The sequence below is a fragment of the Lemur catta genome, chromosome 9 (genome assembly GCF_020740605.2).
Source record: "Lemur catta isolate mLemCat1 chromosome 9, mLemCat1.pri, whole genome shotgun sequence".
Taxonomy (NCBI): domain Eukaryota; kingdom Metazoa; phylum Chordata; class Mammalia; order Primates; family Lemuridae; genus Lemur; species Lemur catta.
The window spans coordinates 5,624,714-5,650,996 of record NC_059136.1 but is presented as its reverse complement, the minus strand read 5'-3'; the positions used below and the strand labels follow the sequence as shown (position 1 = coordinate 5,650,996).

The 26,283-nt window shown below is 47.3% G+C and overlaps 2 protein-coding genes across 5 annotated transcripts in view; one reads left to right on the top strand and one right to left on the bottom strand.

The window, feature by feature from the left end:
* Positions 1-751: 751 nt before the first annotated feature.
* Positions 752-10,051, bottom strand: RLBP1 (retinaldehyde binding protein 1). The gene is made up of 9 exons (XM_045561728.1): positions 10,009-10,051; positions 8,512-8,635; positions 7,758-7,869; positions 7,355-7,483; positions 5,942-6,146; positions 4,309-4,487; positions 2,440-2,598; positions 1,403-1,513; positions 752-1,103 (listed from the first exon to the last, which is right to left on the bottom strand). Exons 3-9 carry the CDS (start codon positions 7,767-7,769, stop codon positions 945-947), a joined length of 954 nt encoding a protein of 317 aa, XP_045417684.1. The 5' UTR covers positions 7,770-7,869; positions 8,512-8,635; positions 10,009-10,051; the 3' UTR covers positions 752-944.
* Positions 10,052-16,000: 5,949 nt separating this feature from the next.
* The window catches only part of FANCI (FA complementation group I), a 70,979-nt gene continuing 60,696 nt past the window's right edge, over positions 16,001-26,283 (top strand). For 3 of the 4 annotated variants that reach the window (XM_045561722.1, XM_045561723.1, XM_045561721.1), the window contains exons 1-3: positions 16,006-16,128; positions 19,336-19,438; positions 25,461-25,533. In XM_045561722.1, coding sequence (XP_045417678.1) covers positions 19,355-19,438; positions 25,461-25,533 — 157 coding nt within the window. In that variant the 5' untranslated portion in view covers positions 16,006-16,128; positions 19,336-19,354. Of the gene's footprint in view, positions 16,129-19,335; positions 19,439-25,460; positions 25,534-26,283 lie in introns of all 4 variants that reach the window. The other variant, XM_045561724.1, reaches the window with a different exon arrangement.

The window sequence follows — 26,283 nt, the reverse complement described above, 5'->3', positions numbered from 1 at the left end:
AGGTTGTGCTGGAAAGACACTCCCCCCAGACAGATGGAGGCGGGCGTGATCTCCACCTTGGAAAGAGGCCCAAGCTCCTGACCATCTCTACACACATCAGACTGTAGGTGACCAAAGGGAACAGGCCACCCCCAAATGAAGCTACTTCAAGGCTGCTTCCACCCTGGAATTCAGCGTGGGAAACCCCTCGCCTGCCTACAGGCCACCAAGATTACTATGTTGCTGAATCCTTTGAACTTACATCCTCCCTCTTTTATCATCTATTTATTGTATTTGGGGGAGAGGGGTACTTTTAACCCAGGCTCCTTGCCTGTTTTTGTAGACTCTAAGTAGCAAAACTCTGTTACAAAGGAAATTTTTTTTTTAAGACAATCTCGCTCTGTCACCTGGACTAGAGTGCCATGGCATCAGTCTAGCTCACAGCAACCTCGAACTCCTGGGTTCAAGGGATCCTTCTGCCTCAGCCTCCCGAGTAGCTAGGACTACAGGCATGCACCACCAAGCCCGGCTAAATTTTTTTTCTATTTTTAGTAGAGACAGGGTCTCGCTCAGGCTGGTCTTGAACTCCTGACCTCAAGCAATCCTGCCTCAGCCTCCCAGAGTGCTAGGATTACAGGCGTGAGCCATTGTGCTGAGCCAGCAAAGGAAATTATTGAGAAGCCTAATTAGAGTCTTTAAAATTCAATCTCACACAAAGTCACCATCTTAAAGTTTTAAGGACAGGTGGGAATATATTAATAAATGTCCCCAATTCTTGTTCAAGGGAATTTCCCCTTCTTTATTGCACCTCTAACTTGGGAGGAGGGTGACACCTGGGCTCACCAGAGCTTGGAGGTTCGGGGGAAGCACGGTCACCACCTCGGCAGCCCCTTCCCAGCGTGGGTCCAGGGCAACGGAGGAGAGGCCCGGGATGCTAACTACGGTTCAGGTGGCAGGAGATGTCCTCAGAAGGCTGTGTTCTCAGATTGGTCCTGGGGCCCAAAGAGCTGCTCAGCAACGACTTTGCCATCATACTTGGGCTGGGTGCCCCCAAAGTCACAGGGCAGGATGTTCTCATCAATCTCCTGGAAGAAGTCAGAGAGGTCATCCCCATGGACAAAGACCTGCAGGGGACAAGGGAGACAGAGGTGAGCAGGAGGTGTTCTAAGGATGAGGGATGAGGCAGACAGGACAGAGCCCCAGTGTACCCTCTTTGCGGGATGACATCCCTCTCCGTGGTCCCACATATTGTGCTGTCAGTGGGATCCACTCAGTTCAGGACCACAGTACGAAGTGTGAGGACGGCTCCAGTGAGGGCCCCACCCTCAGCCCTCTCGTCTCATGAGCTCCTTCCTGCTCCAGGCCCACATTTGCTCACTGACTCACTCCTGGAGTGACTTCCCCAGGCAGGCCGTGCACTCACCCTCTGGAGCAGCTTGCTCTTCAAGAAGGGCTTGACCACGTTATAGGTCGTGGTGAAGTACCATGGCTGGTAGATGAAGTGGATGGCTTTGAACCGGGCTGGGAAGGAATCCTGCAGTGACAGAGAGTGACCCCCACCCCATGGCCCCAATGGCCTCAGAGGTTCCCACTCATTCCCCATGGCCTGTCCCCGTGGCATAGGACACACTTGGCCAGTGCCGCATGTTTTCCCTGGAGGAGAACCCACTAAAGGATGCAGCCCTGGGCCAGCAACTAGGGCGCCCTGGATTTGCTGTGGCTCCAAACTGCAGGGAGGAAGCCCCGGAAGTCATACAGCCCAACCCCCTCCCTGCTGATGCAAAAAACACTGGAATTAGCCTTGCTTGGTTTTTTTGGTGACTGAGTTCTTTCAAACCCACTTACATGCTGAGTGTACTGCAAACTCTTATAGACCAGAGAGACGCTGTGATCAAGCCTCTTGTCCTTCAGCCCCTCTTACGACCCCCACCACCCACCTGTCCATTCCCAGATACACACGGAGCAGATCTAAGGTAGCTCTAAGAAGGGACTCCTGGCGTGTCAGTATATATAGAAATGAGTTGTCAGGAGCATTGGTTATATCTCTTTCTCAGGGTAAATCCACATTCAAAGAGAGGCAGCACGATCTATGTGGACAGAGGGCATGGGATTCCTGGTCAGAAGATACACGTTCAAGTTTGGTCTCTGCCACTTTATTGCCATGTGACCTTGAGAAATCATGTAAATCTCTGAGCCTCAGTTTGCAGGTTTACACAATGAAGCAGGGAAGCAGGGAGAGAATGCTTCCACGGAGTCAATGAAAAACACGAATGTGAACACTTGGCAAAGTGTCCATCACCACACAAGCGTTTTTAGTTGGACTGTGGTTTGTCACTGCCCTTTATGGCACTAGATGGTTGACCTCTCGGGTCCCTGCCAGCACCATGAAACCAAGAGCCCAGCCAGCCACTCAGCCTCCCGTGTGCGAAGGGCTCCGTGGAACAGGCTCTGAGGCCTCACCTGGAGCATGTCCACCATCTTCCTGAGGTCCGAGGGCCGGAGCGCGGCGGCCTGCTGCATGGTAAAGCCCTTGAAGTTCTCGATGATGCAGAAGCCATTGATCTGTGTTTCATCGTTCTCCAGGAGCTTTTCCAGGATGAAGCAGTAGGCCTGCAAGATCTTGGGCACAGGAAATAGGCCATAAAATCCAACCCGCAAAGGTAATTAAGGCTCAGGTCCCGAGGGGAGAGGTAATCAGTAAATTCTTTACTAGAGGTCATTTGCCATGGGGTTTATCCATCCCGGCATTCTGCCTCTGTGAATGTACACCAAGAAAACAACCTTGAATGTCACATCCATGGCTAGATGCCAGAGTGTTTAGCCCAGTACTCTTATAAGAATAGAAACATTGGAAACAACCTAAATATTCAACAATAAGGGACTGGTGAAATTATGGTACATTTATGCTATGGAATACTCTGGAGAAGTTAAAATGATACAGAGGCTGGGCAGGATGGCTCACTCCTGTAATCCTAACACTCTGGGAGGCCAAGGCGGGAGGATTGCTTGCGGTCAGGAGTTCGAGATCAGCCTGAGCAAGAGCAAGACCCCTTCTCTACTAAAAATAGAAAAATTAGACAGGCATGGTGGCATGTGCCTGTAGTCCCAGCTACTCAGGAGGCTGAGGCAGGAGGATCGCCTAAAGTCAGGAGCTTGAGGCTGCAGTGAGCTATGATCAGGCCACTGCACTCTAGCCTGGGTGACAGAGCAAGACTTTGTCTCAAAAAAAAAAAAAATATATATATATATATATATACAGAAGACTAATGATCACCAGGCTGTGAGAGTGAAAAGAAAAAAAAGAAGACTAATAATATAGAAAAATGTTTGTGGTATCAGAGTGTGAGTATGATCCCATTTTTATAAGAAAAATGTGTGTGTGTGTTTAGAAAAAGTAGATTGGGAGGATGTCAGTGATAGAAATCTCTGGGTAGTATAATTGTGTATAATTTTAAATTGGTGATTTTTTTGTATCTGCTAAAATGAGTAGCTATCACTTATGTAATAAGAAAAAAAGTGGAGCAGTAAGGACAGAAGTAGCCCTAATGGAATTTAAACGTGCCATAAAATCTCTATAATTAAAACAGTGTGGTATTGGAGTGTGAACAAACGGACCAATGGAACAGAATAGAAAGTCCAGAAGTGGACCCAAGCACATATGAAAATATAGACTGTGATGAAGATGGCATCTCAAGTCATTGAAAAAAGATGGACTTTTTAATAAATGGCATTGCGACAACTGGATAGCATTCTGTAAAATAAGTTTGTACCTTTTTTCAAATTAAAAAATAAATCTGTTTAAGGCTCAATGGTACATGCCAAAGTTCTCCCAAGACAAACCCTAAATGCTCCATTTGGGGCAGCCCTCTTAAGGGCTCAGACAAGCAAAATCTCATACATATTAGTACAAAGAACTCAGGCTCCCAAATAGGTTGGAAGCTCTGTGCTTTCCGGAATTTATTCCAGCCCCCAGTCTACTAATTACTGTTCTCTCTGTTGCTCTCAGCTTTTAGCATTTGGCCGGGCTGCCCCCAGCTTGTGGCCCATAGCTGTTATCCCCACTTGGCACTTGGCGAGGACACCCTGGAACAGCCATACTGTTGGTCACCAAGCCCCACCTGCAAAGCTATGGGGGTTTCCAGCTGCCCTGGACATCCTAGGAATATTCCCCCTGCCTGGAAAGGGCTTGGTGGCAGGTGGCTGCCCACCTTTCCCCTTCCGCAGACCTCGCCTCCTGGGGAGGCAGGAATGAGGGCCCAACAGAGGTCAGGGTTGGGGGAGGGAACCCAGCCCACGGAGTGGGAGGGAGCCTGGTGAACCCCCACTGACCTCGTCGAAGGTGATTTCTTGACTTTGCCAGTTCTCGATGTTGAACAGCATGACCACTCGGCCATACTTGTCCCGGCTGGAGAGGACACCAGGGTAGCCAGCCTCAATGGTGCAGCGGACAGCTTCCGGGGACAGGCTGTCGAAAAGCTCAGGGTACTGCAGCCGGAAGTTCACGTAGCCTGCAGGAGGGAGCGCCAAGGAGGACCCCCTCAGGGAGCCATCCCATCCCCACCCCTCCCACCTGGCAGGCGTCAGACACCTGGCCTCTTCCAGGCTCTTCCACACGTCTTGTGTGTGATGGAGCCAGATACTCAACCATCTGAAGCCCGTGTTTCCTCTCCCCCAAAATCGTATGATAACATTAGCCTATCTCACCAAATTGTTGTGGCAATCAGAGATTCAAGGTGTGAACATTACTGTATGCTGTGCAAACATGAGGTATAGTCCTAAATGTAAAGACAATTATTATTTGTTACTTTCTTTCCCATGGGAACAAGGCACAGGTTTTCCAGCTGGGCACAGGCTTCGCTGAGTGCAGGTGTGGGCAGTGCCAGGGAGGAGCCCCTGGGATAAAATCCAAACCCCAAGCAGGACAGAGGCCCTTCTTCCTGATGCCAGCAACACCTCTACTGCCCTCAAACTCCCTCCTCACCCGTCCTGAAAAGGTCCCTGCCTCTGGGGGCTGCCTGCACCACCAAACTTGAGTCCCTGGAGGGGTTTTCCTTCAAAAGTTCCCTTTGCAGACGGTTTTCCTGGCACCTTTCCCTAAAACTTCAACCCCTTGAGACTTTCGATCCACCTCTCTTATTTTTCTCTCTATTCCGTATCAGTATCTAACATTCTACTTATTTTTTATCTTATTTTTGTCTTATATATCTGGTCTGTTATTTCCACCACTAGAATATAATACGTTCCATGAGGGAAGGAGAGTCTTGTCTGTCCTGTTCTCTGCTGCATCCCTTGGCCTAAAACAGTGGTCAGCACAGCACGGTGTGGAATTGACATTGGGGGAGGAAGGAAGAGGAGGAAAACCATTAGCCCGCAGAGGGCCTGCTCAGACGCCTTTCCCTCCCCAGCACTAAAGACTTGATTTTCTTTTTTTGTTTGTTGTTTTAGGGAACTTGTCTTCGTCCAGCCAGCAATGCCAAGGCGGCTCTGTCCCTGGGCTCATTCCCAGGGCTGGCACCGTCTTCAGCTCCCCTGCACGTGAGGTTTGGGTGACTGCAGTGAGCAAGCCGCGTAGCCCCCTCCTGGCAGCACTCAGGGCGAAAGCCTAGGTTCTGAGGGCGGGTGCTGGAGGGGAAACTCCTCCGCTCCTCTCCCAAGTCAGGTACCCCAGTTCTACTCGAGTCCCAAGGCTTGGAGAGAGGAGAGAGGAGCCAGACCTCTAGGAACCAGGCCCTGGCAGAGTCCATCCATCCATTCATTCACTCCAGAGCTGAAAGGGAACTTGGAGGCTATTTAGTTCACGCACGGTCCCATTTTACAGGTAAGGATTTGGAGGCTCGGGGAAACTGACTTGCCCACAGCAGCTCTCCTCAGTGCCCGGGTGAGGGCGAACACCATCCTCCCGACCTGCTCCTGCCTTCCCAGGGCCATCCCCCCAGCGCCGTCCCCTGCGCCGTCCCCTCACCTCTGAGCAGCTCATAGGCTCGGCCCACGTTGAATTTCCGGGCGCGGATGAAGCGCAAGAGGAAGGCACTGTCCTTGTCCCGCACCCTCTCGGCCACAGCCACGGCCAGCTCCTCCCCAGAGGCCGCCTGCTCCTGCACCAGCTCCTGCAGCTCTCGCACCGCCTGCTCGCGAGTCTCCTCCCTCTCGTTCAGCTCGTCCTTGGCCTGGAACAGGGGAGGGCGTGGGCACCAAGTTGGAGGCAGGGAAGGGTGAGGGGCAGTCACATATGTGATGAGTCACCTACCAGAGCCAGACCTGCTAAGAGGGCCGAGGGGTCTGCAGCTGGGACCCTCGCCCTTCTGCCCACGGAGGCAGCATCTGCGCCGGCAGCACCTCAGATTGTCGCGTTTGGAGAAAATTAGGTCAAACTGCTCATCCTGGGTTCCTTTGCAGGATATAGCCAGGGGTCTAAAATTTTCCAACAATAACTGCCTATACTTGCTGAGACCTTACTTGGCACCTGCTAAGTCCTTTGAATGCAGTGGTTTTTAGTCTTTGCTGTTACCCATCACGGTTGGCATTCTTATTCCCATCTCTCAGGTGAGCAAACTGAGGCTCATAAAGGTGAAGATATTCTTGCCCGAGGTTACCTAGATAGAGGTGGTGCTGAAACTCCTACTCAGGCTCCACTTTTAATCACTTCACTCCGCTGCTTCCCAGGCTTGATCTTTGCAAAAACAAAGATCCCCAGCAGATGGCAGCCTGCCTCCTGCCCCAGAGCCTCACATTCCTCCCCTTCGCTGGGCCAGGGGAACTGTGTGCCTCGGGCGGCCCTCTCCTCGGACAGACAGCGTGATGGGGAAGTAGAGGGGGAGTGAAGTGCGGAGGAGCTAAGAGCACCTTTCCCTCGAGATGCCCAGGGAAGCAGAGACAGAAGCCAGGAGTCCTGGCTCAGCTCAGCTACTTCTCATCCTCCCCAGCAGCCCTAAGTCAGCTCTGCCAACCTCCATGGAGCACAGTCTGACCGTCTCTGAGCTAGTCCAACAAACATCTTTCACAGGTACAGAGGCAAGACCCAGAGAAGGAAAGCAATTTGCTCGAGGTCACACAGCAAGCTGGAAGTAGGTCTGGTTCCCGCCTCTTGTCTATCCAGCAGGGGCAGCAGTTGGATCCCTGTTCCCCAGGGCCACTTCCAAACCAACGCTCCTCTGATCTGAGTCCAGGATGAGCCCTAGTCCAGAGGCACCAGGCTGGCCTGAGTGTCTGGGCAGCCCAGTTGCTGCCTGTAGCCCTGACCTCCAGGATGGCCCCTAGAACAGGTCCAGGATGAGATGGAGAGCCAGGTCTGGACTCTCTACAGGAAAGAGGATGCTGCCACATTCCCCTTGTTTCCTCCCTAGGCTGTTCCTCCCCACACCCCCAGCCACCTCACCTTCTGCAAGGTGTGGCGGGGCAGTTGGCTGCACCGGCCAAAGACAGGCCCATGATCCTTGGTTGTGAGCTGCTCCAGTTGGGCACGGAGCTCCTGTTCCTCTTCAGGGACCATGCGGTACGTGCCCACCTGTGCAGAAAGGAGTTAGGAAGAAGCAGGAACGCCCCCCCCCCCCCATCAGCCTGAGCTGGCCAGGCAAATGGGCCTGCTCAGACCCCAAACTAGTACTTTTGCTCAAGGTCATGGCTGCAACTCCTCCTTTGGGGGAGGTCAGGGCCAACAGAGAGTTGTAGGGTATGTGCCTATAATCTTGGGCAGAGGAGATGCTAGGGAAGCAGGGAGGAGGAAGGGAGAGAGGGTGGAAAGGGGGGAGAAGGAGAGCCCTGGGGTACAGGGTACTCACCCCCTCCGACATACTGCCTCTGGAAGACACTGAGTCCTTGGGGAAAAAAGGGCCCTGCTTCCTCTGTCCTGGCGTTTCCGGGTGGCCCCTTCCCTAGGAGAGGAAATCCAGGCTGCAGTGGCTAGAGAAGCCGTTCTGTTATTGTCTCAGAACTGTGGGTCTCAAACTTTCACTTGCATTGAAATCACTTGGGGTGTTTGTTAGGAATGAAGGTGCCTGGACCCCACCCCCATGATTCTGACTCTGGGGGTCTGGGCTGGGTCCCAGGAATCTGCAATTTAAAGCAGCCCCAGGTGGCTCTGAAGGAGACGGTTCTTGGGCTACACTTGGGGAAACACGGCTTTGAGAAGGGCACCCACACAAGCACCTCAGTCCTCAGCTGTTAGGACAGGTGGCCCAGTCAGGACAAAACTAGAGTCGGCTCCATTCTCAGTTCCACAATCGCTGCAGGACAAGGCAATCCTCCTCCCTTCTGTGGCCTTCCTGCCCCAGCCCAAAGGGCACCTCAGAACCTTCCCAGCCTGGTGGATGGCCCTTCCCCTGGGCATTCATGCTCGGGCGGGGTGATGACCGGTTACATAATCATAGCACGGGGGTGTGTTCTGTGCTTTGTGAGGCACTAAGTATTTTCAGATCCATTATCTCAGAGCCAGGGCTGGCATTATTCCCATTTTACACAGGAGCAAATGGGGCCGGGAGAAAAGGGATCTTTCCCAGGTAACAGCCCAAAATAGCCAGGGATCAGGACTCAAACCCAGGTTGTAACTTCCTGCCAGCACCAAGAGGCCGGCTGCTGCAGCTCAAAAATCAGACTTGGGTTCAAATTCTGTCTCCCCTACTTGCAGGCTGTGTGATTTAACACGAGTCTTGGTTGTCTCCTGTAAAATGGGATGGAAGGATTGTGAGATGTAATTAAATAACGTGCACATAAGCAGTGCGTGGCCTCCAGAACCGATCTCACTCATGGCCCACAGGACAACCTGCTTCCCCACTGAGTGTTTTTGGAGACAGCTCTTCTGTTTCCAGGTTTTCTCATGTCCCACCTAAATGGCCCCTGTGCCTTCAAGGACCCTTCACCATCCTGCTCCTGCCTTTGACCAGGCTGCTTTGGTCAGTTCGGCCACCTAGCCACAGTTGGTAAGTCGCAGAGCTGAGACTTAAAACTGTGCCTACCTGACACCAAGTCTTTTTGACACCTAGAGCTAAGACATCTACAGGAAAACTCCTTAGGAGAGCTGGTGTTACAAAAACCTTGGAGGTCAGAGAGACTTGGGTTTGAATCAGGCTTTGTCATTTACCACCTGTGTGGCCCCAGCAAGTTATTTAACCTTTCTGGGCCTCACCTGCAAATGGAAAATAATAACAGTACATACCAAAAAGAATTGTCATGAAGGCCATACAATTTGTGCAATGTGCCTGGCACAGTGTCTTGCTATAAAACGTAGTTCCCCTTCCCTTTTTTATCATCAGACTTGTCATTAGCCTAACTTGCACGAAGAGACTTAGAGGATCCCAGGGAATATCTGAGGGTGTCCCATCTCTTCCTCTCCCACTCCACAGCCCCAGCAAGGACAGGGAAGTTCTAGGGACTGTAATCCACCCACAGGAACCAAATCTAAGCCATCGTTCTGGCTGGTAGATGTCCAAATACGTGGGCATAGGGACAGACACGCTGAAATGCTGCTGTGCCACCACTTGTGTTTTGTTGGAACAGGAACAGAGAGGGTGACAGAACTGCCCCTAGGAGCTCAGACAGGAGAGATAGTGGCCGGACACCCCCAGCTAGTTAAAAGCAGACCATCAGAACAGGACTAGATCTTGAAAAGTCTAGGTTAAAGTCAGTGTAGCAACTATTTTCTAAATATGCCTAAGCTGTTAACTTTGATTTTTTAAAAATATGGATTTACAAAGTATATACAATTAAAAACTGCCCAGCCCTCACACCGTGTAGATGCTATTCCCTGCCATCTAGAGCTGCCAGTTAAAATGCAGAATGCCCAGTTACATGTGAATTTCAGATGAGTGACAAATACTTTTTTAGCATAAGGATGTCCCAAATATTGCATAGGACACATTTAACTGGGTGTCCTGTATTCTTATTTGCTAAATCTGCCATCTGATTAGCGTGGCTCAACCTGCAGAGTGGCCAGTGGTTCGTTTTACAGGCAGCCTGGGATGCGGTCTCCCCGCCCCGACTCCTCACCCCGGTCCTGGGCTCCCTGGCCCAGGCAGGCTGCTGGTATCGACTTACCTACCGGGTCGGCAGCTCCTCCTCAGGGCCACCTGGTACCTGAGCTGTCTTGGAGCTTTGAAGGCAGCCTCCCCTGGAGGCTTGGTCCCATCAGCAGGTTGGGATTAATGTGTCACAAGGAACTTCTGACCGCCCAGTTTCCGTTAAATCGGGCTCACAGGAGGCCCAGAACAGGGCGAAGGAAGAACTGGGGGGAGAGGGGAGAGGCCTGGGCCTGGCTGGAGACGCATCAAAGCCCTCCTTTGTGTGCTCCTGCTCCCGAGTTCCTGCTCAGCCATGTGGAAACCGGGCGTGGGGCTGGGATCTGGGCCAGCCCCGTTCCCTCTTCCCTGCCCTCTGTCCCCTCAGGATCCCTGGGGGTGAGAGAACACCCCCAGGATGAGACATGCCAAGAGGTGAAGGGAAATTATAAACGTGATTACAGATGTAATGGCAGCTCTGGTGAATCCAGGCCTGTTGCTTACCCTCTCCCCCAGCCAGCGGGGCCTGACGTGGTAGCTCTGGCCGCCACAGCGAGTGGGGCCAGGTGGGAAATGTAGCCAGTTAAGGCTGAGCAGGGAGAGCACAAGACAGGCAGACCTGCCTTCTAGACGGTATGGTGCGGTGGGGTGGGGGTGGGGGTGCTCCGGGACCAGACTGCCCACTTGTAAATCCTGGCTCCAGCACCTTCCGGCTGCGACCACTCAGTGACTCAGTTTCCTCCTCTGAGAAGTGGGGATGACTAGAGGACCAGGCTCATGGCTTTAGTGAGGATGAAATGGCAGCAAAGTGCTTAGCTCAGGTGCTTAGCTGCCTGACACTTAGTGAGCACTCTGTAAGTGCTGTCACTTTCTCCAAATACAGAATCAGTGGACACCCAGCTGGAGGGAACTCATCCAACGCTCTCTACAGGGAGAAACCCCTCTGCAGCCCCTCAGCAGGTGGCTTCCCAGCCTCTGCTTTGCTAGTCCACTGGGGTGGGGAGGAGGTGATGCCTTTAGAACATTCTTGGTCCAGGATTCCAAGGGCAGGAAGCTCCCTGCTTCCACTGCTGGACAGTTCTTCTTGTTTAAAGGCTCATCCTTGTTCTGAGCTCCACGCAGCTTCCTAGGATGCCCACCGCTGGTCCTGGCTTTGCTCCTGGAGGTGCCCAGGGCAGTGTCAAACTCCCACACACAGGTCACTCTCCAGAATCCGGCCCCGGAAATGCTTTCTTGTTTTCCTCAGAGACAGTTCTAGCTTTTCCACCCATTCCTGCTTTGGCAGGTTTGAGATCTCTTTACCCACCCCGACCTTCTCCCCTGTGCCCTCCCCAGACACCCTGGGCCTGTGAGAGTGTCCCCGAAGGAGAGTGCCCTGGGGCCAACACCTGCCCTCCCTTGCCTCTCCTGACCCCTTTCTCCAGCGCAGGCTCGATGCCTGGCACTTAGATCTTGGGGTGCCCCTGAGTCACCCCGAGCTCTTTGCTTCTCACAGCCCTTTCCCTGGGCTCCTGCCCAGGCTGCTTCTGGCTCTTGGGCTGTTTCTGTCCCAAGTCCTCTCTGGAGCTGGGGAATCTCTCCTTTCTATCATTCTTCTCCCTGGTGGTCTAGTCCTATGCTGTACTATACAGTAGCCTCCTAGCCACGTGTAGCATTTTAAAATTTCATTTAATTTTAATTAACTTAAATTTAAAAACTGACACTGAATTCCATTTCTGGTAAATTTTAAAGTAGGTTTCGATCAACTTAGGCATATGATTCTATTTTTTTTAACTGTAAATTGTATGATTAAGTATTTCTAATGAGAATTTCAAGTTCAAAGTGAGATGTGCTGTAAATGTAAAATACCTATTGGATGTTGAAGACAGTACAACAAAAAGAATGTAAATTATCTCATTAATGATTTTTACATGGCTTAATGCTCTGAATGATCATGTTTGGGTTATATTGGGTTAAATAGAGTTAACTTCATCTGTTTCTTTTTACTTTTTTTGATGTGGTATTAGAAAATTTACAAAGACATGTGTGCCTCACATTGTATTTCTAGTGGACAGTGCCGGTCTAAACCTTGCTGCTATTTACAGTGTGGCCTGAACCAGCATCATCTGGAAGCATTGTTAGAAATGAAGGCCAGGCATGGTGGCTCATACCTATAATCCCAGCACTTTGGGAAGCTGAGGCAGGAGGATCGACTGAGGTCAGGAGTTCAAGACCAGCCTGAGCAACATAGACACACCCCACCCCTGTCTCTACAAAAATTAAAAAATTAGCTGGACATGGTGGAGAACACCTGTAGTCCCAGCTACTCCAGAGCCTGAGGCAGGAGGATCGTTTGAGCCCAGGGTTTTGAGGTTTCAGTGAGCTATGATGACACCACTGCACTGTAGCTTGGGTAACAGAGCAAGATCTTGTCTCCAAAAAAATAAAATAAAAGAAATGCTGAGTCTTGGGCCCTTCCCCAGACAGGCCAAATCAGAATCTGGATTGGATTAGGGTCTACCCTAATGATCTCATTTTAACTTAATTACTTAATTTTAGCCAGGAGAAGTGTCTCACCTGTAGTCCCAGCTACTGGGGAGGCTGAGACGGGAGGCTCTCTTGAGTCCAGGAGTCTGAGGCTGCAGTGAGTTATGTATGATTCCACCACTGCATCTCAGCCTGGGCAACAGAGCAAGACCCTGTCTCAAAAATAAAATACAAATAAATACATAAATAAAATTACTTAATTTTAACAAGGTCCCTGGTGATTCCTGTGCACACAAAAGTTTCAAAAACATTGCCCTAGAGAGTTTCTGACCCTCTCCCTTTCCTGGCTGTGCCCAGCATGTGCCTTGCCTGACCTCTCGCTTCCCACCAGCTGGGAGGACTGTCTTTACCCACCATCCTCTTCCTCTTTGGGGCAGGGCAGCGGTAGCCAGGTTGTGGGTAGAAGCAGAGAGGGAGAGTCTCCTGCCTGGTTCTAGCCCTGGCCCTGCCTACTATTAACACAAGTCATTGACCCTTTTAGGCCTCAGTTTTTCCACCTGCAAGATGGTGCATGGCCGAACTGTGTCTGTCCCCCCCTCATCCCCAATTCATGTGTGGAAGCCCTAACCCCAGTTGCTCAGAATGTGACTATATTTGGAGATTGCGTCTTTAAAGAAGTGATTAAGTTGAAATGAGGTCATCAGGGTGGGCCCTAATCCAATACAGCTGATATCCTCATAAGAAGAGGAAGTTCAGACGCAGTTACAGAGGGAGGATCGTGTGAAGACACAGGGAGCAGACAGCCACCTACAAGCCAAGGAGAGACGTCTCAGAGGAAACCAACCCTGCCCACACCTCGATCTCAGACTTCCAGCTTCCAGAACTGTGAGAAAATGAATTTCTGTTGTTTAAGCCACCCAGTCAGGGTGCTTTGTTATGGCAGTCCTAGCAAACTAGTCCAAATGGGATTATGGTTTTTTCCAGATAATGGGAATGAGAGGCCAGGCTGCCCCATGGGGAGGAACCAGGGCAGCCTCGGAAGAGGCTCTGTCAATGCTGGGTGACGGATTCCACAAAGAACAATATTCTTGTGCACCAAGAACACTTCTGAGTTAAAGGCCGAGCCCTGGCAGGAGTGGGCTACACTGAGCTTTTCAGGATGCTAGCCGGTCACGGGTCTCTTCTCTGGGAGCAGGGCTTTCTGCCACATCATCTTCTGCTCACAGCCCTTCTCCTGCCTCTAACCTTCCCTCCCCGATCCCAACAGTCACGTTCATACCCAGCTCCTCTGGCTGGAACAATAGTGCCACTGTGTGCGAGGAGACGCTGCCCTCATTGGCCCAGACACCTGTGCCGGCTCCACTGGAGGCAATCCCGGGCCCTTTGGCCTGCCTCTCTGCCCAGCTGAAGCCAGGGACGGACGGGACTCGAATTTGCGGTGCCTGCATTCTGTACTGTGGCAGGTGCCCTCCCGTGGTGCTTAAGGAAGCCTGCACCAGGGTGGGAAAAAAACTGTTATTAACCTGAATCTGTTGTTCTTTTGCATGTGTAACACCCAGTAATGCTTGTGGAAAACACAGATGATACATTCATGCAACAAGGGGAGACAAGACCCTCAAATCACCAATGCCAGAGGGCAGACACACAGGCAGTTCCGTAAGTGCATCTGGGATGCACAAATGGAAGCTCAGAGAGGCCAATGAGCTTGTTTGAGCTATACAGACACCAGACACATGGCTGAATGTCAGAAGCAGACTTAGTCAAAGAAGCAGCCTGAGAGGGAGGTTTTGTGGGGAGACGAGGTCAAGTCATCTGTTTCTTTGGCAAGGTAAAGGATTCCTCTCAAGAATCTTCTTCCACCCCAGCTGCTGTTTTAGCCATGTATCACAGCTCAATATTGGGACAGAAATGTGGTCGAAGGAAAAAATCCTGAAGGGTCCATAAGCAAGGAGCAGGTCTAGACGGCTGAGAGGCATCATTCTCCCCCAACAGTTGTTTCTTCCAGATCTGGCAAGTAGACCCATCCCACCCCTGAGGGATGGGAGTCAAGTCCCGTGGGTACCTCAGATTTGGCAAGTCCAAATCTGAAGGCCGCATCATCGCCCCCAAACATGGTGCTTTTTCTGGGCTCCCTCTGTCAGTTAAGTAGTAGTATCAACCCACCTTCAGCCCCACCCCAGTCACTCAAGCCCGAACATTCCTCAACTCCTCCCACATCTCCTCTGACCTGAACATTTGGGCTTCCTAAATCTCTACATCCTAATCTTTCATGTGTGGTCCACTCCTTTCCGTCCCCACTGCCTGTTTGGGCCACGACCATCTATCTCTGGGGCAACTTATACCCTCCTAAGGGTTCTTGGCCTTCAGTGCCCCCCTACCCAGCTTGTTACTGAGCAATCAATGGGCTCGATTCCTGATGCGCATAGAAGCCTATACCATGGCACTAGTTTTTGAGAAAAGAAAGGCTTTATTGTGAGTTTACTGGCAAGGAGATAGGAGACAACTCTCAAGTCTGTCTCCATGGGAAGGGATTGGGGCAGGTTTTATAGGCAGAGGATAATGAGGTGCTGTTGGGAGGTATGATCCGATGATTTGACTGAAGCACGCCATGAGGTGATGCCAAGGCTTACTTCTTGATTCAGTCCCTGTTCTTCCATGGGAACACTCTGGTTCCACCTGTGTTAACTTTTTAGTTCCAGCCTGCTCAGGGCCATAAATTGGGCAAACTTGGTTCATCTGAGCATGTTCAGGTTACATGACCTGCAACCTAGGGGGCCCTGGCAACTGAAAACCACCCACCATTTTATTACACAAAGCTGAATCAGATTGGGCTGGTTCTGTGGTTGCAAGCTCTTTTCTTTTGAACAATCGCAGTACTCACCTGCCAGAAATAGCATTCTACAATGTGAATACAATCACGTCCTTCCCTTCCAGTGGTTCCCCACTGCCCCCATATAAAAAGCACTTAAAAGCCCCTGCTTTCCCACTCCCACCTAAGCCTTCAGCTTCCGAACGGATCAGGGGCTCTCTTGCTCACAGGCTGTTCTTAGGCCCTTTGTACAAGCTGGTCCCTCAACTTAAAATAGTCTCTTGGCCCACCCCTCTGTCCTCCTCGCTCTTATCACAGTTGCTCATTTAACAAGTATTTACTGAGTAAATATTTTGCCAGGCTGTGCACCAAACGCTGGAGTTACAAGAGAGGAGAAAAAGAAAGCCCCCTAACCACATGGGGCTTACAGCTGAGGGGATACTGTCCCCTGGCACAAGGTAGGCATGAAATACGCCTCTGCCTTCCAGGTGCTTCCAATACAAAGACAAACGGGGCCATCCGTTGATTAGTTTCCTCCCGCACTGACGACTTCCACGACGGGACACAACGTAAGTGCAATCAGCAGGGACACCGAGCCGGGCACGCCTAGGCCACATCGCGCATGCTCACTCTGCAGTCCCCACGCTAGTTACCCCTCTCCGACTGAGCGTGGGAACGTCTAGAGCTCCGGACGTTCCCCCCACCGTCATTCTTAATGGTACACCCCACCTGGGGGCGCCCGGACGGCGGAAACGAGCCGCGGGGGCGGGATCTGTTGCTTAGGGTGACGGAAGTGGAGCGGCGTTCGCCTGCGCGGGCTTTTTGGAAGTTAGTGGCGGTGGCGATCCTGAGGTGGCTTTGCAGAGGGCCTTGCGCGTTGCCCAGGTGGGACTGGGCCCCTGGGAGGGGGCGGGTCTGTGAGCACGAGAGGGCTCCCGTTTCGATGTGGCGTTTGGGATTTTCTGCGGCCTAGAAGGCCGGCGCGCCCCGCCGTCTCCCGCCGAGCGCCTGGGCTTTCGCAGTTCCCGCCCCGGCGCCTGCCTCGCTCAGAGCCCGCCTGTTAAGCTTCAGCTCCTACTGCGAGAACTTTCTCTCAACGTTGTGTCGCACTTATAGCTCGGTCGCAGCCCCCGTCACCAGCTGCCTCGTTTATAGTTTCTATATTTATGCTCACGTCTTGTTCTCTGAGGAGCCCCGGGGGGAAGACCACGGCTTTTCACGTCGATGGTGCCTCCACTGTTCTCGGGTCTTACCTTTATCCCTGGGGACTTTCTTTCTTTCTTTCTTTCTTTTTTTTTTTTGAGACATCGTCTTACTCCGTTGCCCGGGCTAGAGTGCTGTGGCGTCAGCCCGGCTCACGGCAACCTCAAACCCCTGGGCTCCAGCCATCCTCCTGCCTCCGCCTCCCGAGTAGCTGGGACTATAGGAATGCGCCACCACGCCCGGCTAATTTTTTCTATATATATTTTTAGTCGTCCAGCCAGTTTCTTTCTATTTTTATTAGAGACGGGGGTCTCGCTCTTGCTCAGGCTGGTCTCGAACTCCTGAGCTCAAACCATCCGCCCGCCTCGGCCTCCCAGAGTGCTAGGATTACAAGGCGGGAGCCACCGCGCCCGGCCTCTCTGGTGACACGTGACAAGGAATCTGCTGTGCCCGCAGGGACTTCACACCCACCTGCTTGTTACCTCTGGTTTTAGGACGATTTTAGCAAATGTACCTGCTGAAATAGATTGATTTAAACGCTCTCCCCTTTGAAACTGCCCCTCCTGGCTGGACGCCTCTTTTGGTTGGTGTGCTCTGTTTGCATCCAGTAGTCAAAAGCCTGGGATCTTGGAGTCTGGAGCTGGACTGACTTGTATTTCATTTCTCTCGCTGCCACTTACTAGCCTTCTGCCGTTGGTGAAATTAATCCCAGAATCCTCAGAATCCCCAAAATTCTTAATCTAAAATGGGGCTAATAACACCTGTGTAATAGGGTTGTGAGGATCAAGTTAGTGCATGTGTAAAGTGCTGAGCTCAGTGTCTTGCCTGTTGTAGGGGTTCAGTAATTCATTTGTTCAACAAATAATTTGTTAGGTACGTTGTGTGAGCTAGATACTGTGCTAAGTGTTGGAGGTACAGTGATAAAACCAGACGTGGTCCCTCCCTTATGGAGTTTATAGTCAAGTCTAGTGGGAGGTACAGTCGTTAACCTAGTAATCTACACATGTAATATTAAAAATTGGCGGCAGCATGTAAGAGTTAACTGGTGCCATAAGAGACTGTAATAAGGGAGCATTTAACCTAGACTGAACTAATGAGGAAGTGTGGATTGAGCTGAGATCTGAAGGATTTGTAGGAATTTACGATAAAAGATTGGGGGGGCAGGGGATGGAAGGAGAGGTTTTATTTAAGTTCCAGATGGAAGATCATGTGGAAAGGCCAGTGGTAAAAAGGACTTGGAGATTTGAAGGACTTGAAAGCAGAAAGCAGTTCAGTGTGGCTGGAGTACAGAGTGATGAAGGGGAGTTAGGCCTGGGTCAGGCCCTGCACAACTTTTTTATCCTGACTTCAGGATTTTGGACTGATATGATGAAAGCAATGAAAAGCCACTTAAGAGTTATAAGATGAGAATGGGGTGGAGGGAAAGTGAGTCATGTAATCAGGTTGTGTTTCAAAAACATCACTTTAGTTGCTGTGTAGACTGGGGTGTGGGGGTGGGAGGCAGGCGGACAAGTTAAGAAACTATTGTAACTATTGTAGTAGTTCAGGCAAGAGAGGATGGTGGCTTCTGAGTAATGTGGCAGTAGTGGCGATGGAGAGAAGTAGATTTGAGAGGCGTTTAGTAGGTAACATTGACAGGAGTTGGTAACGGATGTGGCGAAAGGCAAAGTTAAGAATATTGCCCATGTTTCTGATTTGAGCGGCTGAGTGGATGATGGTACCATTTATGGAGATGGAAACAGGAGGAAGAAGAAGAGGAGCAGGTTTTCTTTCTGCCAGTTTGCATTTTCTACTTCTATTTCCATGGCTACTCAGTAAATCCTATCTACCTTATATGCCTCCATTTCATCACTTCCTTTCCATTCCCTAGAGTCACCACCCTAGTACAGGCCTTTATCACTACCATTACAATAACCTTCAAGTGTTCCCTTGGTCTCTTAGTTTCTCCTTATTCCCTTTCCGCTTTAATCTGCAAAGTGATGCTAGGTTTGGTTTCCTCACTCTTTCAATCTTGTCAGATTGTCTTTTGCTCAAATTTTTTTTTCTTTTCTTTTCTTTCTTTTTTTTTTTTTTTTACCTCAAGGAACAGCAGTTCAGTATTTTGCTCAAATTTTTGATGGTTCTCAATTATTTACAGGATAAAATCTGAATTCCTTACCCTGGTATGTAAGATGTCTCACAGTTCCCAGCCTGTCTTTCTAACCTTCCTACTCACTGCTCTTCCTATTTGAATGCTCTACCTTAGCCAATCTACTCATTTTCCCCAAATAAGTTTTTCATTTCACAGATTAATGCCTTTGTTCATGATACCCTCCTTCCCAATAATGTATAATGTATGCCATTTCATTGTCTTGACTATCTAAATTTAATCTCTAAGCTCCAATTCAAGCATTCCTTTGCTGGGAAGCCTTGACATTTAAGTACACAATTATATCTTTAGCCTTGTTAACTTCTCACTTGTTTTTATAGCATTTGATTGGCACTTAGCATTTATAGTGCTATTGGTTTTTCATTTATTTATCAAATATTACTTTATTACATGTTTATAATAATGTAATGTATTCCTATATATATATTTATAGTGTACTACGTATTTGATATCCCATTAAATGACAGCTTTGTTCTAGGCAGTGTGCTGATAACAAGTGTGGGCAAAAATTATGAAAACACTTGATTAGAGTATAGGTTCCTAATAAGGAAATTCCAGGGAATTTTTGAGATCATTATGGTTAAGAATCACGTACTTGTGCTAGTCAGTAGTCCTTAATCTGTTGAGCACTCACTGCATAATAGGTATGAAGTATTCAGTTAACAGGGAGGGGGACAAAAAAAAATCAATCTTGTTTACTTCTGGAAGCTTCATCCAGCTCTGACATTTTTCCCTTACAGTTCCCTGATATGAGCAAGAATGGACCAGAAAATTTTATCTCTAGCAGCAGAAAAAACAGCAGACAAACTGCAAGAATTTCTTCAAACCCTAAAAGAAGATGATGTGAGTATTAGGAAGCATGTTCTACTAAAAGTAAATGTCAAGCATGATGACAAATTGAAAGGGCATGTGAGAAAGAAAAATTATTCTGCCACTTCATCTATTCCCCATTCACCTTAGGGAGAATAAATCCCTAATTGTTATAGATAAATTGTTATTAAATAAATCAAAAGGATTTACTTGATAATAATTCATAGATGTAAATAAATTGGGGGGTGGGAAGAGGTGAAAAATGGATACCTTAAGGGCATTTGTGACCAAATGCAAATCTGAAATAGCGTAAGAATAGAATGCTTTTACAACTGCATATGTAAAAGCGAATTAGTATGCTTCTGTAGTTCTTAGAACAATCCTATTTGAAGATAATATCTAGACTGTAGCTATGGACGTGGGACATTAGTTTTGCTTATCAATGCTGCTTTATAGTTTTTCTTAAATTTATAAGCAGACAAATATTTTGAAATTATTTGTAAAAGAGAAAATTAATGCCTGTGTTTTCACTGTAAGTATATGATTATAAAATGGGATAGTAATTACCTTATTTATATGTTAGGCTGTTTATTCTTACTAATATTCTTACCTCATAATATTGCTACTTTTTCCATAATCAGTGATCTCAGCCTATCCAGATCCCTGCCCGGGAAAGCATCCCTTTTCAAGAATAACCTTAAACATTAATATATGTATTAATATAAACAAATTAAGACGTTGAGCATTATGTTTTTAAGGGAATTTTGATGTGCTAGTCAAATTAAGATGTTGAGCATTATGTTTTTAAGGGAATTTTGATGTGCTAGTCCTTTAGTCATTGAAGCAAAGTGCATCTTCGTCTGTTATGTGACATACTAACTGGGAATTGCTGTAAGGATGCTCTTTGAAATTATCCAGGATTGCTTTTGCAGTAGTTTTTTTGAGACAATGTATCATATGAGTTGCAACTTGAATCATTCTATAGGTAAGATTTGATTAAAATCAGCATTTAGGGCCGGGTGTGGTGGCTCACATCTGTAATCCTAGCACTCTGGGAGGCCGAGGCAGACGAATAGCTCAAGGTCAGGAGTTTGAGGCCAGCCTGAGCAAGAGCGAGACCCCATCTCTACTAAAAATAGAAAAAAATGATTTGGACAGCTAAAAATATATATAGAAAAAAAATTAGCCGGACATGGTGGCACATGCCTGTAGTCCCAGCTACTCGGGAGGCTGAGACAGAAGGATTGCTTAAGCCCAAGAGTCTTAGGTTGCTGTGAGCTAGGCTGACGCCACGGCACTCTAGCCAGGGCAAAAGAGCGAAACTCTGTCTCAAAAAAAAAAAAATCATTTAAATTATGTATTTATTTAGAAGTTATATTTTACCTGCTTCTAAAAGGAATTTGAGGAAGCTTTAACATTATGTATACTATAAAATAAGCAAAAATAAGCACTAGAACAAAATCCATGATGTGTATGGATACTATGAATTACTTTTCTGATCCTTACTCATCACAAAGAGAATCCTCTTTTCGATTTTTTTGAGGATGAAATGAGATAATGTATGTAAAGGATCTAACATCTGATAGGCACTCAATAAACATCCAATAGACACTGAGTAAATGTTAGAAAAGTTCTTCCAGCTCTTCCTGGTTTTAAGTCCCTTCACTAACATGGTCACATTCCTCTGAATACTTCTTTTTTGTCACCATTTCCCTTAAAAGTTACACGCCTCAAATTGAGCATGGGGCTCCAGATATGTTCTGTCACTAGGGTAGAATGATACTAATATTTCCCCCATTCTTTCATGAATGAAGAATTAACTTTGGCAGCAATATCTTACTATATCAATGGATGCTAAATCCAGGGGAATTTTAAGAACGTGGGTACAAAACTGTCAATGAAACTAAAGACCCTATTATTCTAACTGTTCCAGTAGTTTTTCCACTAATGTCCGTTTCTTATGTTCCAGGATCCCACTCGGCATCCTCCTACATTGCTCTTAGTTGTCATTTTCCTCTGATTTCCTGCAATCTGCAACAATTTTCTTTCCTTGTCCTCCTTGATCTTGCTAACCCTGAAGAGTATTGATCAGTTGTTTTGCTGAATGTGTCTCAGTTGGGACCTGTTTGTTGGTGTCTCATGCTTGAACTGCGGTCACATATCCCTGGCAAAAGGACCACAAAAATGGTACCATGCCCTTCTCAGTGTATCACATCACTAGACTCATGATGTCAATGTCATTCCTGGTGATACTGACTTTGATACTGGTAACAGTGATTTCTGCTGAGCTTTTCCATTATACAGAGAGAAAATTGGATGAGAAGCAAGATATTTTCATGGTCTTAAATGTCTCCCTACAAATTGCTTGCTGGTTGCAAAGGGAGGGGAAAAAAGTAATTATAGTGTGGGAAAATCAGCCAACACACTTGACTGGGTGATTTGAATTAATATCACCAATGACGGACAGATGGACATCATGTGTCTCCAGATGTGATACTCAGAGAAGGAAACAGTATCACCTGTGTCTATCTGAGACCACATAAACTCAGTTTAACCACAAGGAAACATCAGACAACACAAAATGAGAAATGTTCTGTTTTTTAAAAAGAAAATCTGTATTTGGATTGTGCTATTAATTTGATATTTCCAGTCTAACAACTAATAGAAAAATTTTAAAGGCTTCTAAAATAAGAATACTTAATCTTAGTTGGTCTACTTCTAAGGTTTTTTGTTGTTTTTGAGACAGTTTCAGCCGGGCATGGTGGCTCACACCCGTAATCCTAGCTCTCTGGGAGGCCAAGGTGGGAGGACTGCTTGGGGTCAGGAGTTTGAGACCATCCTGAGCAAAAGCTAGACCCTGTCTGTACCAAAAATAGAAAAAATTAGCTGGGTGTGGTGGTGTGCACCTGTAATCCCAGCTCCTCAGGAGGCTGACGCAGGAGGATTGCTTGAGCCCAGGAGTATGAAGTTGTGGTGAGCTGTGATGACACCACTGCACTCTAGCCAGGGTGACAGAGCGAGACTTTGTATGAAAAAAAAAAGACTGAACCTCACCCTGTCTCCCTGGGTTGTGTGCAATGATGTCATTATAGCTCATTGAGCAACCACGCCTGGCCTATTTCTAAGTTGTAAAATGTAGTAAAAAGCTTATGCTTTATGCTCTGAGTAAGATCAGAGAGGAAAACTAAAGATCACATAAGCAGAGGGAGTAGAGGACAGACGAAATAGAAGAAAATTAACATTTGTTGAGCACCTGTTGTGTGTTAGGCCCTGTGCAACGTCCTGTACCCATCATCTCAGTCCTTTGAGGTGGGGAAGTAGACACACATAATAGATTAAATAACTTATCTGAGGTTATATGGCTAGTAAATGGCATAGCCAGGATTCACATCCAGGTCTTCTGATTCTAGGTCCAGGTTTTTTTTTCCCCCTCCTGTGCCACATTGCCTCTGTAGAAACTTAACATTTCAAAAAAAAATCAGTTTCTGAACCTTGACACTGCTTACATTTTGACTGAATAATTCTTTGTTGTAGTGGATTCTCCTGAGTACTGCAGAATGTTATTGTAGCATCTCTGACTTCTACCCACTAGATTCAAGTACCACCCTTCCAGTTGGAACAGCCAGATTCATCTCTAGACATTGTCCAGTGTCCCCTTGTGGACAAAAATCACCCCTGGTTGAGAACTACTGCTCTAAGGGTTATATCAAGTTGGAGGGACTAGGCAAGAGCAGTCAGATACTTCCTTTAAGAAGGGAGAGATGAACTCCAGTTAGAACAAGCTCATGTAGTTGTGGACAAGATCAAATTATTGTTTTATTTGTCTTGGCTTTTGTGACACTCCTCTTTCTGGATTATCTTCCCATATTATTGACCTCACCTGCTCAGTCATCTTTACTGGTGGCTGCTTCTCTTTGTAATGACAGATTGTTGATGTTTCTCTTTGCTTTTCTTTCTCTTCCTGGATGGTCTCATCTGTTTCCATTGATGCTCTACTTTGGCATATCTCGTTGTTTGCATGGCACCTACACTTGGATATCTTAGCATTCTGAGCCCCATAGCACACCTGCTGAATCAGAAACTATGGGTAGAGCCCAGCAATCTGTTTTAGAAAGCCCTCAAGGTGAATGATTTAGATGCTTGCTTAATCTGAAATTTTTACCACGTCAATGGATGGTGCCACCATCCACTCAGTTAGTTGCTTAAGCCAGAAATTTAGGAGTACTTCTTAATTTCTTCTTTTTCTTCATCATTATACCCCCTTCACTTCCAAAGTCTGAGGAATTTCTACTTTTAGCTCTCAAATATATCTTGAATCAATTTTGGATGGGGGGTGGGGAAAACAGGGTCTCGCTTTGTTGCCCAAGCTGGAATGCAGCATGCAATCATAGCTTACTGCAACACTGAGTTCTGGGCTCAAGTGATCCTCCTGCCTCAGCCTCCTGAGTAGCTGATACTATAGGCATGTGTCACCACACCCTGCTAATTTTTAAATTTTTTGTAGAGATGAGGTCTCGCTATATAGCTTAGGTTGGTTGGTTTGTTTCAAACTCCTGGCCTCAACTGATCCTTGTGCTTCAGCCTCCCAAAGTGTTGGGATTACAGGCATGAGCCACTGCATGCTGCCAGAATCTACTTTTCTAGCTTTTCTTCTAGTGGAATCTGTCTATTTGTAGCTCTCAAATGTATTTTGATTCTATCTACTTTTCTTTATCTTCTGTATTAGCGTGCTAAGCTGCTGTTACAAGGTACCACAGACTGAGTAGCTTAAATAAGAGCCATTTATTGTTTCACAGTTCTGGAGGTTAGAAGTTGAAGATCAAGGTGTTGGCAGGGTTGGTTCCTTCTGAGGGCTGTGAGAATCTGCTCTGCCGCCACCTTTCTTCAGGTGGTTTGCTGCAGTCTTTGGTGTTCCTTGGCTTGTGTCACCTGTTCTCTGATTGCATCTTTATATGGCATTCTTTTTGTGTGGGTGTCTATGTCCAGATTTCCCCCTTTTACAATGGCATCAGTCATGCTGGATTAGGCCCACCCTAATGACCTCACTTAATTTCATCTGCAGCAACCCAATTTCCAGATAAGGTCACATCTGTAGGTACTAGCAGTTTAATATGCAAAATTTGGGTGGGGGAGAGACACAGTTCAACCCATAACATCTCCCTTGCTATCACTCCCTATTTCAGTTTTAAACCTCCCACAACCCATTCTGTACACAAGGAGCAAGACTGATTTTTTTTTTTTTTTGGAGAGTGATTTAAAAAAACAAAAAACATATCACTCTTTTTTTCTCTGTAGTAGCTTCCAGTGCATTTAGACAAAAGCTAAGCTTTCTGTAATGGCCTTAGAAGATTCTTTATAATCTGGTCCTTGCCCATGTCTCCAAACTCATGTTCTGCTACTCTTTTCCTTACTACTCTCCAGCCATATTGGTCTATTGGTCTTTTTTCTTTCTAAGTCCTTGGCCTCAAATATGCTTCTTCAGGGTCTCTGCACATGATGATTTCTCTATCCGGAATATCCTTTCCTCTCTTTGCATAACTAGCTCTTTCTCATCCTCCAGGTTTCTGCTTAAGTATCGCCTACCTCAGAGAAGCCTTCCCTTATTACCCTAGCTAAAGTTGCCTTTCTTTTCTCAATTATTGTCTATCTCAGCCTCTTATTTGTTTCCTTTACAATTTTTTTTCTGGTTTTTTTTTTTTTTTTTCTGTCACCTGTTCCCCTCCTACTCTTTCCATGTCTGTCTTGTATATCCTTATATTGAGCCTCAGGAAAAAAACGTATTTGTTGCTCAAAAAGTATTTGTTGAATGAATGTGTATCCCAAAAATATAGCACATACCTAGTGCTGATTAAGTACTCAATGTTTATAGAATGAATGTATGAGGACATTTGAGTTTTGACAGTCCAGCATCATATTAAAATCTACCCTGTGCTCCATCTAAATAAAAATTTTGTCTCTGAATGATCTAAACCTAAAAAAGGAGTGCCTTTTCATATCAAGTGTTTAGGTCATTGGGGTAGAGGAGATTTGTAACTTTTTCTTTCTTTGATTGCAGTTGACTAATCTCCTTCAGAATCAAGCAGTGAAAGGAAAAGCTGCTGGAGCACTCCTAAGAGCCATCTTCAAAGGTAATAATTAATGTTACTTCTATCTCCCTGAGTTCATTGGTAGATTTGTTTACTTTGGGCCTATGTTGCTACTTTTCTTACTGTTTGAAGCTTCACGGGAACATTTTCTGTGTTTTGAGGATTCTACAGAATTAACTAAATCATCACTCTCCTATCTAGTGGACTTAAGTAATTTTACTAAAGGGATTTGAAGTGCTACCTGAGATTGTATTGCTGATTTGGGGGCCTGTAAAGAATGTACTTTCCATAAAATCTGCTTTGGTTTACTTGTGCTTTTAAAATTGTAGAGAAGAGAAGAGCAATGTTTAGTACTTAATCTGTGCTTAACAAGGGGCTAGGGAGCTCTGGGCTTTAATGAAATGGAATATCTTAGGTGCCTTATATAGAGATTCTAATTCTTTGTGAGGGACACTTGTTTTCCTGTCTTTTTTATTTATTTATTTATTTTTTTTAGAGACAGAGTCTCACTCTGTTGCCCGGGCTAGAGTGCCATGGCGTCAGCCTAGCTCACAGCAACCTCAAACTCCTGGGCTCAGGCAATCCTCCTGCCTCAGCCTCCCGAGTAGCTGGTACTACTGGCATGCGCCACCATGCCCGGCTAATTTTTCTATATATATATTTTTAACTTTCCATATAATTTCTTTCTATTTTTTAGTAGAGACGGGGTCTCGCTCTTGCTCAGGCTGGTCTCGAACTCCTGAGCTCAAACGATCTGCCCGCCTCGGCCTCCCAGAGTGCTAGGATTACAGG